This window comes from Hevea brasiliensis, chromosome 10 (assembly GCF_030052815.1).
Source record: "Hevea brasiliensis isolate MT/VB/25A 57/8 chromosome 10, ASM3005281v1, whole genome shotgun sequence".
Taxonomy (NCBI): Eukaryota; Viridiplantae; Streptophyta; class Magnoliopsida; order Malpighiales; family Euphorbiaceae; genus Hevea; species Hevea brasiliensis.
In genome coordinates, this window is record NC_079502.1 from 6,532,434 (window position 1) to 6,550,201 (window position 17,768).

At 38.6% G+C, this 17,768-nt stretch overlaps 2 protein-coding genes across 2 annotated transcripts; one reads left to right on the forward strand and one right to left on the reverse strand.

Moving 5' to 3' along the window:
- Window positions 1-3,051, forward strand: LOC131169748 (receptor-like kinase TMK4). Its single transcript, XM_058129072.1, has 2 exons — window positions 1-2,295; window positions 2,472-3,051. The coding sequence occupies exons 1-2, from the start codon at window positions 165-167 to the stop codon at window positions 2,876-2,878; spliced, it is 2,538 nt and encodes an 845-aa protein (XP_057985055.1). The 5' UTR covers window positions 1-164; the 3' UTR covers window positions 2,879-3,051.
- Window positions 3,052-4,578: 1,527 nt separating this feature from the next.
- LOC131169750 (alcohol dehydrogenase class-3) lies at window positions 4,579-8,264 on the reverse strand. Its single transcript, XM_058129073.1, has 9 exons — window positions 8,094-8,264; window positions 7,857-7,993; window positions 7,183-7,229; window positions 6,771-7,096; window positions 5,873-5,955; window positions 5,673-5,748; window positions 5,217-5,374; window positions 4,979-5,140; window positions 4,579-4,876 (listed from the first exon to the last, which is right to left on the reverse strand). Exons 1-9 carry the CDS (start codon window positions 8,125-8,127, stop codon window positions 4,760-4,762), a joined length of 1,140 nt encoding a protein of 379 aa, XP_057985056.1. The 5' UTR covers window positions 8,128-8,264; the 3' UTR covers window positions 4,579-4,759.
- Between the last annotated feature and the right edge of the window lie 9,504 nt (window positions 8,265-17,768).

Below are 17,768 nucleotides of genomic sequence, written 5' to 3' on the forward strand. Positions count from 1 at the left end.
TTGCTGCAAATTTCTTAAGAGTTGAGTCTTGACCTCAAACAACACGCTATGACTCTCTGCTTCCACCTCAGGCTCAGCCTCTGCCTTTTAAGTTTTCTTGTTACTCTCTGTGTTTCGAAAACACACTGGTTCAGTTCTTCACCTGGCATCTTCTCTCCCACGCAATGCTTCACCCATTCTTTTCTCTGTCATTCCTGTCTCTCCTTTTTTCTACTACCATAGCAGATGACTCCATCGCCATGTCAAAGCTAGCCACTGCCCTCGACCTCAGCGTCCCCCAGAGCTGGGCCACCGATAACAACGCTGATTACTGCAAGTGGAATGGGATCGGATGCGACGCCTCCAACCGCGTCGTAGAAATCATGCTTTCCAATGAAAATCTCTATGGCACCCTCCCATCTGAACTCTCTACCCTCTCGCACCTCCAAATACTCTATCTCCAGCAGAACCATCTTTCCGGTCCTCTCCCTTCTCTCGCCAATCTAAGCTTGCTCCAAGAACTACGTCTTGAAGATAACAGCTTTAGTTTTATCCCTCAAGGCTTCTTTCAAGGACTTACCAGCTTGACTGACTTTCGCATAAGCCAGAATACAAATTTAGATCCTTGGACTATCCCTGTTCATATTGCTGAATCTGGAAGTCTAATAATTTTCGAGGCAACTCAAGCTAACATTGAGGGGACTATACCTGACATGTTTGCCTCGCTTCCAGGATTGCAGAATCTGGACCTAGCTTACAACAATTTGACAGGAACTTTGCCTGCATCATTTGCAAATTCAGCAATCCAGAACTTGAGACTCAACTACCAGCAGATGGGGTTGTCAGGTACCATTGATGTTCTATCGTCGATGACACAGTTAAATCAGGTTTGGCTCATGGGGAATCAGTTTACTGGCTCAATTCCAGATTTCTCAAAATGCGAGTTTTTGTTCGATTTACAGCTAAGAGAAAACAAGTTTACAGGGATTGTGCCAGCCTCCTTGATAACACTTCCTCGTTTGCTAAATGTTTCTTTATCAAACAACAAACTGCAAGGTCCTGTCCCCGAGTTTCCAAGCAATATTTCGTTAGATATCGATGCTAACAATTTTTGTGTGGCGACTCCTGGTGTTCCTTGTAATCCACAGGTGAAAACAATGCTGGAAATTGCAGGTGCTGTGGAATATCAGGAGATACTGTCCGATTCTTGGCGAGGAAATGACCCTTGCAGTAATTGGGCATTCGTTACCTGCGATGAACAGAATATTAGCACCATCAACTTTGGAAAGCAACATTTTTCAGGAACTATATCTCCAGCATTTGTCAATCTTACAGCTTTGACGAATTTGTATCTGAACGATAATAACTTGACAGGTTCCATTCCTGATAGCTTGACAAAATTGACTCAACTCAAGGTTCTTGATGTCTCCAATAACAATCTTTATGGGAAAATCCCAGCTTTTTCATCTTCAGTGAAGTTGATTGCAAGGCCAGGGAATCCCTCCCTTGGGATAGACACAGGTTCAGGTGGGAATTCTACTGGAAAAGGAAGTAGAGGTAATTGGGTATTGCCATCTGTAATTTCTGGTGCTTTTATTGCTGTTATCTCCTTCATTGCTTTTGGTTTGTTGGTGCTGTTCAAGTATAATGGGGTGTCAAGGAAAGTGAACCATCAGGAGAACGTGACTGCACAAGCCAAGCAAAAGAATTGTCATGTTATTGGGGGACATGCTGATTTTTCGATGCAACTTATTCGACAAGTGACCGATAATTTTAGTGAGAACAATATTTTGGGTAAGGGAGGTTTTGGTGTGGTTTATAAAGGTGAATTGCAGGAAGGAACTAAAATTGCTGTGAAGAGGATGAAAGCTACAACAATGGCTAACACGAAAGGAATGAATGAGTTTCAAGCTGAGATAGCAATGCTTTCAAAAGTAAGGCACAGGCACTTGGTTTCTCTTTTGGGTTACTGTGTACATGGCATTGAGGGTTTCTTGGTCTATGAGTACATGCCTCGGGGGACTCTGGCACAACATTTGTTTGAATGGCGTGAACGCGGATACCCTCCTCTTACCTGGAAGCAGAGGGTCAGCATTGCACTGGATGTGGCGCGAGGAGTGGAATACCTGCACAGTTTAGCTCAACAGAGTCTGAGTTTCATTCATAGAGATCTGAAGCCTTCAAATATACTTCTTGGGGATGATATGAGGGCTAAGGTCTCTGACTTCGGTTTCGTTAAAAATGCACCAGATGGAAAGAATTCTTTGGTGACAAGAGTGGCAGGAACATTTGGCTATCTTGCACCTGAATATGCTAGTAAGTGAAGGCTTAAATATATTCAAGATGCTGAATTCTCTTCCTTTATCCTTATATGCTTCTCCATTCCAGTCTCTATAAAAAATTTTCCTGTGGCCTGCCAAAATTTTGAATTATGTTGAACTAACGAAGTTTTCAGTTTTCTTTGTTCTAATGTGAAATTAGTTACTGGACAGAAACTGGAAAAGTGACAAGGAAGGTGGATGTTTATGCATTTGGAGCAATTTTGATGGAGATGATTACAGGTAAAAAAGCAATAGATGATACAATGGAAGAGGAAGGGTGGATGCATATGCATTTGGTGACATGGTTCCGCGAGGTCCTGATAAACAAGGAGAACATCTCAAATGCAATTGACCAAGCCATCAATCCAGACGAGGAGACCTTAGGGAGCATTTGCGTAGTGGCTGAATTAGCAGGGCATTGCACCACCCCTAACCGCGACCAAAGACCAGACATGGGCCATGCAGTCTATGTCTTGGCACCTCTTGTAGAACCGTGGAAACCTACCAGCCAGGAAGAAGAGGATCAACACACTTTTGAAGTTCCACAATGTATCTTGAACTTGGAAAACAACATATAGGAAGTTTAGTACACTTATGCTAATGCTATTCAGGCATTAATTAAAACTTACAGGGTAACATTTAATTCTTAATTTTTTAACTTTTTATTAAACATATTTTAATCTAAGGCAGAAGAAACAAAATGGATTGAAACTTGAAAACATTTCAGAGAACTACTACATCATTTAATTGAAATTAAAAGAGTTCACTAGCATATTTATTATGAATTATAAAATATAATTTCATTTTTTAATTAATCATTTTTATTAATCTTATGAGTTAATAAGTTTGTATATATATATATATATATATATATATATATATATATATATATATAATGTAAAAAAAAAAAAATAGAGTGTGTTTTTATTTTTATGAATAAGTATTTTCGAATTTATTTTGAAGTTTGATGACATATTTTAATGACGACTAACTTTCATAACTTATAAATATCAAAAGTTAGCTTTTGCAAATTCAATTGATAACTTTTGTTTTTTTTATTTAAATATTTTATGATAAATTATTTAGTATTTTCAAGGTACATATAATTTCTCTTACATATATAAAATTTTATTTATTTCGCAGAAAATATTTTTTATATTTTTTTAAGTATTTGGCACTACAAAAAATTAATAAAATTTTCTGATTAAATAAAAAATTAAGTTATTTTTAAGAAAAATTACCACATTTCTCTCGTTATTTTCTATCTCAGCTGCTATTTTTCCTACACTTTCCTTCTTCTCAGTTGCCAATCAATCTATTCTTTTACTCTTCTTCTCCTCCTGAGCTCAGATGAGAACAGGTCATGACACTAATCATGGTAAATTCATCACTCCCTAAATCTGCAAAAACAGCAAATTGCCACTCTCGTTTCTTCAAGAACAATATCGTAATTGGACATGGCCATATCCCAGCTGTTCAAACATTATCCTGCTGTCAAGCTCCCATGAACAGGTTTTTAGATTTACTGAGATCAGCACCTAATAGCATTTTACTCATTTCTTCATTTCTCTCAAGATCTTCATTTCTCCATTTAATTGTCATTCGCTTCTGTTTTCCTCTTCCCTAGTCTCTCTGGGCTCATCACGCGGCATGCATCATCCTAGCTTCAGTCGTTCTTCGATCGCTTCTGTGTTCTTCCTCTGCCATCGCATGCGCGTTGGGATTGGCTTTCAAAGTTCAGTGGTTTATCCCCTCTTCTAGTGTCACATGCGCCTCTAGTACTCCACAGAGGAAGAGAACACAGCTGGTCCAGGACGAAATGGAAATCCTGTTGATTGCTGCCGCTTTTGTAAGATTGTTCGATTTAACAAATTCCTTGATTTTGTTAGCTTTACTTTTGAATTTCTTATCTTTTAATTTCTTAGCTTTGGTTTTTATTGTGTTAGTTTTGATTGTGCTTTTGTTTTCTGATTGTTTGCATCCTGTTGTGTAATCTGGATACCAGAGAGAATGGTTGAATCGACCGACCGAACCAAACTGAATAAATAAACATCAAATCAATTTGATTTGATTTGTTTTTATGTATAATTCAATTCAGTTCCGGCTCAAAATTGAACCAATCAATTGCACAGCCCGCTTTGTGATATCCAAGAATCTGCATTAAAAAATATCAGACAGAGAATTCATTTATCACTATTACAACAGTGACAAATGATGAACATGCATTCAGCTGCATATCCATCTCACCTCCACGCCAAACCTCAAAATCAGGCCAATCTTTTAATAGGTTAAAGCACGCACTTTATTACAAGACACTTATGGGCAATAGTCACATTATGCACTTTGTGTCCAACAAAAAGGGGAAATTGAAGCATTCCGTTCCACAAAACACTTGAGGGAGGCTTTAATAGATAACCTTAGACAGATAACACTTGAGCAATCCTTAATAGACAATAACCTTACACTTGGGTACTAAGCACACACCGGAGGCAACCCCCTTCATGCATCAGATCAAATGCCTTGTTGATCTCCCCAAGAGTCAAATTATGGGTGATGTACTCATCCACCTTAATTTCCTGTAATATGAGCAGAATGGATAGGGGCAACTCTGTGAGCTACATTGTTGGAGATATAAAACAAATTAAGATATATATATTGTGTAGGCATCACAGAATTACCTTTTTCATGTATTTGTCTACAAGCCAAGGCACCTGTGAACGGCTCTTGAAACCACCAAAAGCAGTTCCTTTCCAAACACGGCCAGTCACCAACTGGAAAGGACGAGTGGATATCTCCTGACCTGATGCTGCAACACCAACAATAACCGAGGTCCCCCAGCCCTGAAAATTTCCAGGCATATCAAAAGTGTTCTGCAGACCCACAAATGGTTTTGCCACCAGTTAAGGCACTACTTACCTTGTGACAACATTCCAAAGCAGACCTCATCACAGAAACATTTCCAATACACTCAAAACTGTAGTCAACACCACCATCCGTGAGATCAATGATGACTTGCTGGATTGGTTTATCATGGTCCTTTGGATTCACAAATTCAGTTACTCCGAAATTCTTTGCTGCACAGTGAAATTTACAGAATTAAGTAAACAATATAAATGCGACAAATTCCGAACAGGCACCATCCCTTCCCCCATCTCCCTTCTCACCAACAAAAGAACATAAAAGCAATAAAGGTAACAGAAAAAAGAAGAAGATCAATCAACAATAACTGAATTATGATCTCCTCATCCCAAGCATGCAGCAGAGACAAGCACCATTTTTTATAATAGAAAATTTGTTTAAGAAAGAGGAAGGTTTGCAAATTTACATGTGGGCACTGCAGAATATTAAATGGAAGTAATAAGTAGAATATACCTCTATCAAACTTCTTGCTGTCAATATCTATTCCAATTATTCGTGAAGCACCAGCTACTTTTGCTCCCTCAGCAACCTATCAAATCACAGATGGTCAAAATTAAAAAAACGTCAGCACAGAGACGATTGTTCTATTACCTGGACATAAATATACAAAACACAGAGAAAGAGAGAGCTAGATGCCCGTGTGTACAACTTACTGCAAGACCAACTGTTCCAAGGCCAAAGATAGCAACAATAGATCCAGCTTCTACTTTTGCAGCGTTCCAAACTGCCCCAAGGCCTGAACAAAAAAAGTGTTACAGATTTCCGTGTAAATACATCACAAGTTGCTCAAAGAATTTCATTTGCTAGGAAGCTGAAGATGAAAATGACAACAAAACAAGAAGAAGCAAAGATGTGATGGAAGAGTAGAAACAAGCTACAGGTTACAATTGCATTCGCTTTTCTTCCCCCTCAATCATATAAAGGTGCATAAATCATGAATATCCTTAGGTAAATCCTCGTCATATTTCTCTCATAAACTTCAATAGTCAAAACCCCCTTAGAGGCTTCAACCAGCGCAATAACATAAACCAGAAACAAACAAGGCCATACATTGAAATGGTGCTAAATATTATTAACTGATAATAATGTGTGTGTGTGTGTGTGTGTGTGTGTGTGTGTGTGTGTGTAAGCTTTTCAGAAACTTAGTTGAGGACTTTTAAATTTAAACCACAAATACCATACCAGTACATTACAGCTGAAGAAATCAACATATTAGCAACTGATTTCATCAAATGCTTCCATATTCTCAAATTAAGTAGCAATAATAGAATCCTAAACTGATGACCAGCGGGATTGCAAGTGATGAACCAATATTAGGGTAATACTTGATAGGTAACTTGAGTAGTTTTCTCTGAAGATAATGATGACAAGGAAAAAAAATTCTGACAATAAAAGAGGAAAAAAGCTTGGTACAAATAGTTTAGGCTTGAGACAGCAATCTTTTTGCCAATTGATAAGATGTTGTGTTGTAGTAAAAAGTAACCCATTCAGAATGCTAAATACAGTAGTGGAATAACCTTGGTAAAGTAAGCAATTATTAGAAATCATTACCAGTAGGAACACCACAGCCAAGAAGACAAACTTTCTCCAAAGGAGCTTGGGGATCAATCTTTGCAACACTAACATCATGTACAACTGTGTACTGGCTGAATGTTGAGGTTCCCATGAAATGGTAAATAGGCTTTCCATTTATAGAGAACCGACTCTTACGATCATTCATCATGATTCCAACACCTGTAGCTGCACGAACCTTGCCACAAAGATTTGTCTTCCCTGATCTGCAAAATTTGCATTCTCTGCATTCTGCCTGGTAACAAGGGATGACATGATCACCCGGCTGAACCTCAGTCACGCCTTCACCAACACTTTCTACAATCCTGAGCCAAAAATTCAACCATATCTCCCTTTTAGGAAAAGATCGTACAACCCATTTAATGTCAAATGATTTGCATGATATACATACCCTGCAGCCTCATGACCAAGGATACAAGGGAAAAGGCCCTCGGGATCCTAGAATGCAGATAAAGTCAGACAGTAGGTAGCAAAATCAAAAAGTTGAGAACAAAATTTAAAAATAAATAAATAAATACACAGTTACTTTTACGTTGAAAAAGTTCCCATGTCAAAACCAAAGTGAAAGGCCAGATTTATACAAAAGAAAAAAGAAAGCCCTCAAAACGCATCGTAGTGTACAGGCTTGTAGGGGTTCCCCATAGGTCAAAGTAATTGCTAAATGTTTATCTTAATTGCATTTCAAGCTATCACCGCAGATAATCACATCTCAGATGATCAACATTCAAGAACGATTTTCTTTTCTTCTTTTTTCACCCCCAAAAATGTAGAATGATGAGCACCATTTTCTGTAACAGAACCATAATTGACAATGATCGGCCAGTAAATAAAATTATCAGAAACATGAAGTGCAATGCCTGATAATATGACCCAGTTACCAATAAAATTGCATCACACACCCCCCCCCCCCCAACCAAAAAAAAAAAAAAAAAAAAAATCCAACACTATAGAACACCACCACCACAATTCATTAGAATTCAGTTATCCAACAAATCAGGAAGAAACCAATACAGCACAAAAAGCATTCACATATAAATAAAAGTATATCTAAGTGTGTATCTATACCTTTCCACTCCAAGTGTAAGCGTCGGTATGGCAAAGAGCAGTGAAGAGAATCTGGACTCGGACCTCACCGGCCTGAGGCGGAGCTACCTGCACATCCTCTATGACCAATGGCTTAGTGGGCTCCCACGCAACAGCAGCTTCATTCGAAATCCAAACAGATCAAACAAACCAAATCACTAGGGTTGTATAAACAGAAAAAAGACACACAAAACACATTAGAACAGAGAGAGTAAGTACCTTTGCAGGTGATAACCTGACCCTGAGTAGCCATGGATGAGAAAGAGAGAGAGAAAGAGAGAGAGATAGAGAGATGATAAAGGAGTGGAATGGGAGATTTTGAGAAGAATTGGGGGGTTGGTAGTGACGACAATTATAGAAATGTTGTAGGAGAAAAAATTGATTGTGGAGCTCTTGTTTCCTTCCATGGACGTGGACGTGCGTATGTGAGTGCGGCACGGTGACGGTGGGTTTGGGTTTGGGTTTGGTTAGCTCCATAGGCTCTCTGATATTTAGTGGGCTCATAACTGCCTGTGTTTGGGCTTCCTAAACCGTAGTAAAGTTGTGCAACCTTAGCTTAGCCTCCGCCTTTGCCACATAGCTTTGCCACATTTTCAAGGCTAATTTTTTTTTATTAATTTTGAAAAAATTTAATTTTTTTAATTTAACATATTTTATTTAAAAAATGAAAATATAAATAATTTTATAAAACTCAATAAAATTCCTTTTATAAATAATTTATTTCAAATGAAACTATTAGAAATTTTATTAAATACAATTAGTAAGTGGACCACAATATGAAATCAATTTTTTCAGTGGTAATATTTATAAATTAAAAAAATTTAAATAATTAAACATTAATATTTGAAAAAAAAAGTTTAAAAGTGGAAAAAAAAAACTTTTAACTAATTAATTAACACTCTGTTAAAGTAAAATAAGGATTTTTTTTGTTAGTAAAATTTTTCATAATTTCTAAATTTTCATAATTTTTTAAGCATTTGAGAGGAAGACAGTTTTTTTTTTTTTTTTTTTTTTTAGAGGTGAGGCAGAGAGCTCAAAATAAACAAACGGATCATACCGAAGATGACAGTCCCAACGCAATAGATCAATAACCAAGGATATGGTTGCCTAGTTCATTAGCCAACTCCTCAGCAACCCCATTAGCTACTCTATAGCAATGTTGCAAAACAACATGTCAAGGTCTCTTGAAAAAACTATGACACTTAGAAATCAGATTCAGAAATCGCAAATTATGATCCTTCTCGGCAAATGGTAACTGAAGGACGGCCTTGGAATAGAGCTCCACAACCAATCGACGATAGCCTAACTCCCATGCCAAAGAGAGACCATGAACAAGAGCATGAAATTCAGTTGCATCGAATTACAAATGCCCAACGGAATCGTGTAATCACAAAGCCAACCACCCATATGATCACCAAGAACACCATAGCCACCTCCTACCCGGGTTTAAAGAGAAACATTTTTAACCACTAAATTAATGAGTTAGCAAGAATATATTTTTGAAGATAAAAAGCTGGAGTTTTATTACATTTGGCCAACAATCCTCCTTTTATAAAAAGAAGGCGAAGAAAAGATAAAAATTAAATAGTATTACATAATGTGGCATTTATATTTTTTACATAATATCAAATTTGTGACAGAATAACTTACATTTTTTACGGTATTAGGACAAATTCAAATTAGGGTAGTCATACATCTTTGACTATCAATATGACAACAAATTCAAATTAGATATAGCAACAGATTTAAACTAGGATGATAACACTTTTGACTAATCACAGAAGAACATATGACTTCTGCATATGCATACGTGGTGAGTGCGGCATGTGGTTCAGCTTAATTTTAAATTTTTTTAGCATCCCTTAATACTGTTTGAGCTAAAATTCAAATTAGATATAGCAATAGATTTAAACTAGGATAATAACACTTTTGACTAATCACAGAAGAACATATGACTTCTGCATATGCATACGTGGTGAGTGCTGTGGTTCAGCTTAATTTTAAATTTTTTTTAGCATCCCTTAATATTGTTTGAGCTAAAAAGAATTCAGACAAAATCTTAAATTATTATTATAATAGTCTAAGTTATGAGAATAGATATCTTTGCCATAGAGATTTTTTCCAAACAAAGGGTAAATGAGCACTTAAAACAAGTAGTAATGGTAGCAAGTGAGAAGGAGATTACACATTGTAGACCCTTATTTTGTGATGAGTATGTGTATTGAGACCGTGGGAAACCCGATGATGAAAAATTGTATGACTGTAAGATATAATTGAAGGTATGAAACTGAATTATTAATTTTGTGGCATAATCTTGAAAAATAATAATAATAATAATTAATTTTCTTTTGTTTAAATTTAAAATGGGTAGTTCTTAAATGGACCTAATTGAGTTTAATTGGGCGTCATGGGCCTAAGAAAGCCTAGTTAGGAATTTTAAATAAGACCTATTTAATTTATTTTTTAAAAATTAAAATAAGAAAATATATTTTTCTCTATCCCTATCTTCCTATTGGTTGGAACACTTCACCCATATCCCAATCTCACCCAAATTCCTCGATTCCAGTTGTTTAAGTTATCTGAACCTTATCACACTAGGACTTCAAACCCTACCACACCTCTTCCTCACTTTCTATTGGTGCCTTCCCCTTCCCCTCTTTCTTATTGGTTGAAACACCTCATCCATATCTAAGTCTCACTCAAATTCTGTAATCCTAGTTGTTTAAGTTATCTGAACTTTATCACCCTAGTACTCCAAACCCTATCACACCTCTCTCCTAAAACCCTATAAATACCCCACTAATAAAAAATAAAAGAAAAGGAGGAAAAAAAGAAAATAAAAAGGAGGGAGAGGGGAGGAAAGAGGAAGAGAAAATTTAGAGCTATAGGAAATTTAGAGATATTCAAGACTCTTTGAGTTCTTCCTTATTTTTTTCTTTTCTTCAAGAAGATTTTCATACAAGATTTCTGAAAGCTTCTTTATTTTTTATAACAAACAAAATTGGTAAGTAGTCCTAAGATAAGTACCAAAGAGGGCATTTGCGTTGAGCTTATATGGAGTTAAACAGGAGTAAGCCAGGGATATCATTGTCATACTAGAAGAGAAGACCCTTTTTAAGGGTAACTTGCCCCAATAGCAACTGCATTTACCAACAAGTAAGTAGCTCTAGACTTCTTGAATAACCATTGGCATGAAATTGAAGTAATAATAGAGCTTTTATTTGGTAAATTAAAATTAACTTTGTGTCGACACCATATTTTGGTCGATCCCTGAAATCAATAGACTTTGAAATCGATCCCCAACACCAAGTAATTCGTTTCTCATCTCTCTTCATAGAGATCAAACCGACGCCAAGTCTCCATATCGCTCAAAGCCTCACCAATCTCTCAAACCAATTGTCAAATCTCCTGACCAGTCAATCACATTTCCGATCTCTTGTCTAGCGAAACCAAACCAACGTCAGGTCTTCATGCCACCAGTCTTATTGCCGATCTCCCTTTTAAAAGTTTGGGGATAATCGTCTGATAAAGTTAAGGTTCCAATCCGATTTAAGGATGATTCCGATCTTAAGTGTTCAAATCAAGTTTCCAATTTTAATCAAGTCCCATTTGGCGTTTGCCGATCTCTTGCTTACAATGTTTTCCGACCTCGTACACTTAGATTAATAATCACCTTTAGCTGTTGTTCTAATATGTTCAGACAATCAAGTGCTTATGCAACTTAGATACTTTCCGATCTCATCCAAGCATTGAACAAAAAAAAAGGAATTTCATTTCATTTCAAATATATACAAGTCATTATCCTCCAGCCTGTTCTACATTTTGTTCACCCCTCTATCACCTTCGGCCTCCTCCTCGCTATCCTCTTCGTCCTGGGGAGCCAGGTCCACCATCCAGGAGAAGTCCTCCTCAGGATAACGCTTCCTAAGCTCGACCAAGAGATCCCCATGAGCGTTCACATAAGCACCGGCCTCCCTTGTCACTGCCTCTTCTTCTTTTGCTTTGAGCTCCTCAGTGAGGAGAGCGACTTCAGCAGCTCGGAGCGCCCGAACCTCTTCAAAAACATGAGCCTGCTCGGCCAGCTTATCCTCATAGAATTTCATCTGCCCCTCAATTTCAGATATGTAGTTTCGAGCGAACGAAAGTTGAGATCGGAGGGAAGCAGTTTCCTAACCCACCTTCTCGACCTCCTGCCTCAAGCGGTGAGCCTTCTCCCGGACAATGTGTTGGTTCACCAAACTCTCCACGCTCAGGCTTATAGTTTGGGTCAGGATATCATCGAGGTTTTTCGGGTTTAACCTATCCCGATCCTCCCGAAGGCAGATGGAGGACCCCAAGACCTTAGCAAAGCCTGGATTCTCTCGAACCGTGCGGTTCTTCTCCAGCGAGTGGATCAGGATTTGAGCGTCGCGGGAAAGGGTCCTCACAGGTGGTTGGGAAGGACCCCCTTCCGCGCTTGAAGCAACCGGAGGAGGTGGTGGCGCCTCTTCTTGACGAGGAGGGGACCGGATCACTTCTATGTCAGGGATCGGCGGTCCCGAGGGTTGAGACGAGCCTCCTTGCATTTCCCCGGGATCATGCCTGGGCGTCTGAAGGGCCTCGGCTCGCTTCATCTCCTGCACTTTCTGGGAGACCTCTCTTTTTCGCTTCCGGCTCTCCTTGGAAGCCTCGCCACTCGCCATACCTGCACAAAGAAAAGGTCAGTGACATTACTAATGTGACACCCCTTACCCGTCTACAGTATATCCGAGTAAGATATGTCACACGGTGTACCGGAACACTCTATTTTATATTAATTAATTTTTATCATAGTTTTGAATATAACTTGAGAAATATAATTCATTTAAGTCATTTATTGACATTATAATTTATTTGAGGTTTCGAAAATTTTATAGAAAATCCGACAGAGTACCGGCTAAAAATGGAGAAAACAGTTCTTCGAAACCTGTGAAAAACACTTCCAATATTCATATTCAATCATCTCAAACTCTAATATCAAAATCTCAACATTTTTCAATTTCATTTCTCAATCATTCATCTCATGTGATAATCAAGTACAATTCACAGATAGATATTCACATTTTCCATTCACCAACACAATTTTCATTATTTACATGAACATCAAAATACATTACATAAGTTCAAATACATATGAGAAAATAGAAATTAGTTACAAAATATCAAAATGAAACCTAGTGTCCTACCAATGCACTGTGGATGGTGAGGTGACACGGACACTATGCAGAGCTGTAGGATGGACTCACCCAGTCTGCGGTCTACTGTGCTCTCAATCAGTATCTCCAGAACCTACATGTGGCAAAAGCAACGCGCTAAGTAATAATGCTTAGTTGTGCAATAATAGAATAAAAGAAAATAGCAGAAAATAAATATGTATTGAATGTATATGTCTTATTTGTTTTGTATTTGTTATATTCATTTACTTCTTTAACTTTGTCCATTTTCATTCATTTGGTTGCCCAAGTAACCTATACCGACGATCGGATCGATAAACGTAAACCGCATCGGGTATCAAGTACCTCGGGCGTCACACCATCGATCACATATGTATCTCCAGGTAATGTAACGACTAACAATGTAAATAATATTAGGCTAGAGGCCAAGTCTCAACACAATATCTAAAGGGCTAAAAGCCATAAAATCCTGAATGGTATAATGCCATGTGCGATCGCTAATCGAACCCTATTGGCATGCCAAACTATCCAAACCAATCTTGTTAGGTATACCAGGGCATTTGATACTTTTGAATTCTTCAATTTTTGACTTTCAAGTTTTGGTGTCACTATTCACTTTATTGGTCAACAAAAATATTGACTTTTGGATAGAAAATAGGTACATTGGTTTTAACACTCCCAATGCACCACATTTTGCATTTAAAACTTGTTGGAATTAATCACCAATACTATTTCCAAACTTAGAACTAAGGGGGCAGAATTTTCAATTTTTGTACCCTAATTTTACTGTTCCATTAGGGACTGTTACAGTAGGAATTTTAGGAAATGGTAAACATAAAAGTTGTTCCTTATTTTGTCTAGTTGAATTTCTTTTTTTGAATCACTCCATTTGGAGTTTTGTAGCTCCAGATATGGTCCAAAAACCACAGCTGGCCGGATTACAAAACTGCAGAATTGACCATATCTACAGTGCAGTGAACAGTGACTGCCACTGCCTTGTTGGATAGGTTCTGGTCATAATTTGGGGTAGGTTTCTTCATGAAAGTTGTTTGTCTATATCTTAACTTGTTGCTGTAAAAATTTCAGGTCAATTGGGCCATTCTACAATGAGTTATGGCCAAATGAACAATTACTGTTCATTTGGTCATTCTGCAGAATCTGGTTGCAGGGTATCCGGATTGGGGCCAGTTTTTGGTCCACTTGCTTTGGTCTTTTGGGCATGGTTTCTTCAGCAAAATTGTGCCATTATGTGTCTAGTTTCATGTCCAATTGGTCAAATACCAATTGAACTTACACAGCCAAAGTTATGGCTGTCCAAGTGGGCTGGACTCACAGCCACCCTGCTGGTTACCCTAGGCAGCATACCCAAACCAGTTTGCAATGCCATAATTCACTCCAAATTATGGTCAACTTACCTCAAATGGTCACTACTTGACCATTAGAATGTTCTTGCACAATTTCATAAGCTAAGTCCAAGTTTCACTCCCTAAACCCTAATTTCCCATTTCAATTCACACAAGATACCTTAGTTAGCACACTAATTCATTATCCATGTATATATATACCTTAAACATCATCTCTAGTCCACTCTAAGTCCATCAAAACAATCAAAATCATTCCTTCCTTAGGGCTGCCAAATTCCATGGTTTACATACACATGAGTTTTAGTCCATTTAATTTATAATTTCATACTAATTTCAAGTCCCTAACATGGAATAAAAGAAATATATGCATAAATAAGCACTAACCTCTTGTAGGGCAGATTTTTCCAAGCTCAAACTTCACTTTCTTTCCTTTTCTAGGCTGCCAAACACTCCTCCTTGGTGTGGGTATAATTTTTAGTGAAGAGAGGATAAGGTTTTGAGGTGAAATAAGGTGAGATTTGGGAGCTTTAGTGAGCTTTCATGGTGGAATGGTTATGGAATTTGAGAGCTACTGGTGGGTTTTGTGAAGGTGATGGCTGTTAGAATTTTTATGAGCTTTTGCTGTATTCTTATCCATATTTTATTGGTTAATTTAAGTGTTGATTAAATGTGATTGGTGGGTAAGTGTTTAATGACATCATATGATGTCATAATTGGTATTTTCTTCCATTTTCTTTTCTTCTTTTCTCTACTCATTTTCAATTAAATTTTTAGCAATATTTATTCATATTTTAGATCATAATAATTATTTACTTAACTGGACAAGTCGGCCAAAAATCACCTGTGAAGGCGAAATGATCAAAATGCCCTCCGTTTGGCTTAACGGGTCAAAATTGTCTGTACCGATTGAAAAATTTTTCTAAATATTTTCTTGGCATTCTAATGCCATAGGAACCTCAATGACCCTTCTCTGGAGTCCCAAAAATTATTTTATGAATTTTTTCCCGGGTCTAGGGCTCCTAGTTGCGAGAACCGCAACTTCCCTCTGGTTTACCCATCGCTTGGGCACCGGCTCATTTGACTTAGTTGTATTTTATTTCTAAAATTTTTACTAAATTTTTCTTATTAATATTTGAGTTAATTATGGTCCCTCACTTTAGTTTAAATATTTTTTCGAACGTTCTAGCTGTCCAGTCCGACACTGGTCACCGGAACAGTAGAATGTACGGAGTTGCTACCGGGAGGGTGTTACAACTAAGGCCCAAAGATCAGAGATATAAAAAGTACCGAGGCCGAGGTCAGAGAGCTGAAGCCCGCGTTCTTCGCCAGTAATCAACTCCATTGTCCAATGATGCAGTTCGGCCATTACTGCATCTAAACAAGAGAACTTATGTCGAGTCACCTGATCTTTCAGTTCCATCACCATTAGGCCTTCTTCCCTATTCAGGGTGATGCACTTCGGAATTAACGGGCCCTGATGCAGCCAGCTGCGTGGGAAACCCTCAAAGCCATTCGGAATTTTGCTCCTCAGAATAAAGAATGGATTCTTCCAATTCTTCAGGGAGGAGGGCAAATCGGTAAAAAGCCCACAATGTGGCTTCGCCTGGAAGAACCAATACTCGTCGTTCTTTCGACGAGTTAGCCTATGTAGTTCGGCGAACACTTTAGCTGTAGGATTGAGTCCTTTGGCTTGGCAAAGGCTTCTGAAGGCTACTAGGATCCGCCATGAGTTCGGGTGAACTTGGGCTATGCACACTTGGTGAAATTTTAGAACTTCCTTGAAGAAGTCATCGAGAGGGAACCGCAGCTCGGCTTTTAATTGCTCTTCGTATACCATGATCATATCATTCTCTTCGAAGAAGTGATTGGCTCGAAGATCGCCATGACACTTAATGAGTTCGTATGAATCGGGCTAAATGCTATACTCTTGGCTGAACGACTGCAGGTCGATTTCTTGAAGGATTGATGGCAGCTCGTCCATAGGGAGGTTTTCTCTCCCTAAAGAATGTGTTTGCCTCGAGGGTGCTGCTTGACCACGGGCTGGAACGGAGGTCCTAGGAGGTTCAGGTCGCCCGCTCGCTCCGACCACTTCTACCACATCTGACGACCACGAGATCTGACAAAATAAAATTTTATTTCCAAAAGGTCAAATTACATCATTTGGGCAATCTCCAGAGATCGGGTTACATTAAAAGTCGGATTACATCATTTGGGCGATCTCAAGAGATCGGGTTACATTAAAAGTCGGATTACATCATTTGGACGATCTCTAGATATCGGCAGTACATCCCATCTAATAAAGACCTGTGTCAAAGCCTAGTCTCGTGGCTGAATCAAAAGATGTGTTAGACCAGCCATCGACATCGGACAGATGTACAGCTCAGATGGGGGGATTATGACTCTCATGAGGATGAGAGAGGTCGTCATCAATGTTATCACTCGGAACCGAGCCGCTGTTGGAACACCCAGTGTGATGAGAAGCCAAAAGAGCTTCGAAGGGTGGTCACCAATAATAGGAGGGAAATTAGCAGTCTTCTCGCCCGAAATCAGTTCGCCGATCATATCGGTCGACCGACTCGAGCTTGACACGATCGATATTCTCGAGCTGGATCGGTGAATTAGTCCGGTTCTCTCACTGTCATCAAATATGGCCATAATGATTTTCTGATCACCAGGGTCGAAAATTGTCAGTCGGTGAATGGCCGGGAAAAGATCAAAAGCAGCTATCATGGCCGGGATTGTTACCGGAGCAGTTAGAACGGGAAAAGTGAGAAAGAGGAGAAAATTAAATGCGGGAGGATTTATTGATGAGGGTATATATATAAAGAAGGTCTGAGCATTTATGGCTAGCAGAAAATGAAGCGGACGTCTCGGAAATTGAAAGAATAAATGCCTTGACTGAACCGACTCGGACAAAGGAGAAGACTATGGAATGAGAGAGATTGGGAGAGGGGCCCGACATGAGAGTTCGAAAAAAGAGCATATTGGAAAGATCGAAAGGGAGGGGAGATCGGAATGCAAAGAGAATAAGACAACTTCCCATTACTGTCATCATAATCAGAGCCGAGGTAGTTAAAGCGTTGCAGACTGTCGCAAGGTGTTTTGCGGTCGCCTGAACGAACCCTCACCGAAGTGGGAAAGAGTGAGGAGTCGCCACTTTAATTTTGAGGGAAACTAAAGAAAACCGTTTGTGAAGATAAATTGAAATGAAACCACTTCAAGGCAGAGATTCTAGGTTCGGGGTCCGTAAACGGGTGGGGAAGGTGTTAGGCACCCCACCTCGTCCCTTAATAAGGGTAAGTAGATATAACTTTGCATTCTTTATAAATTAGTTAGGA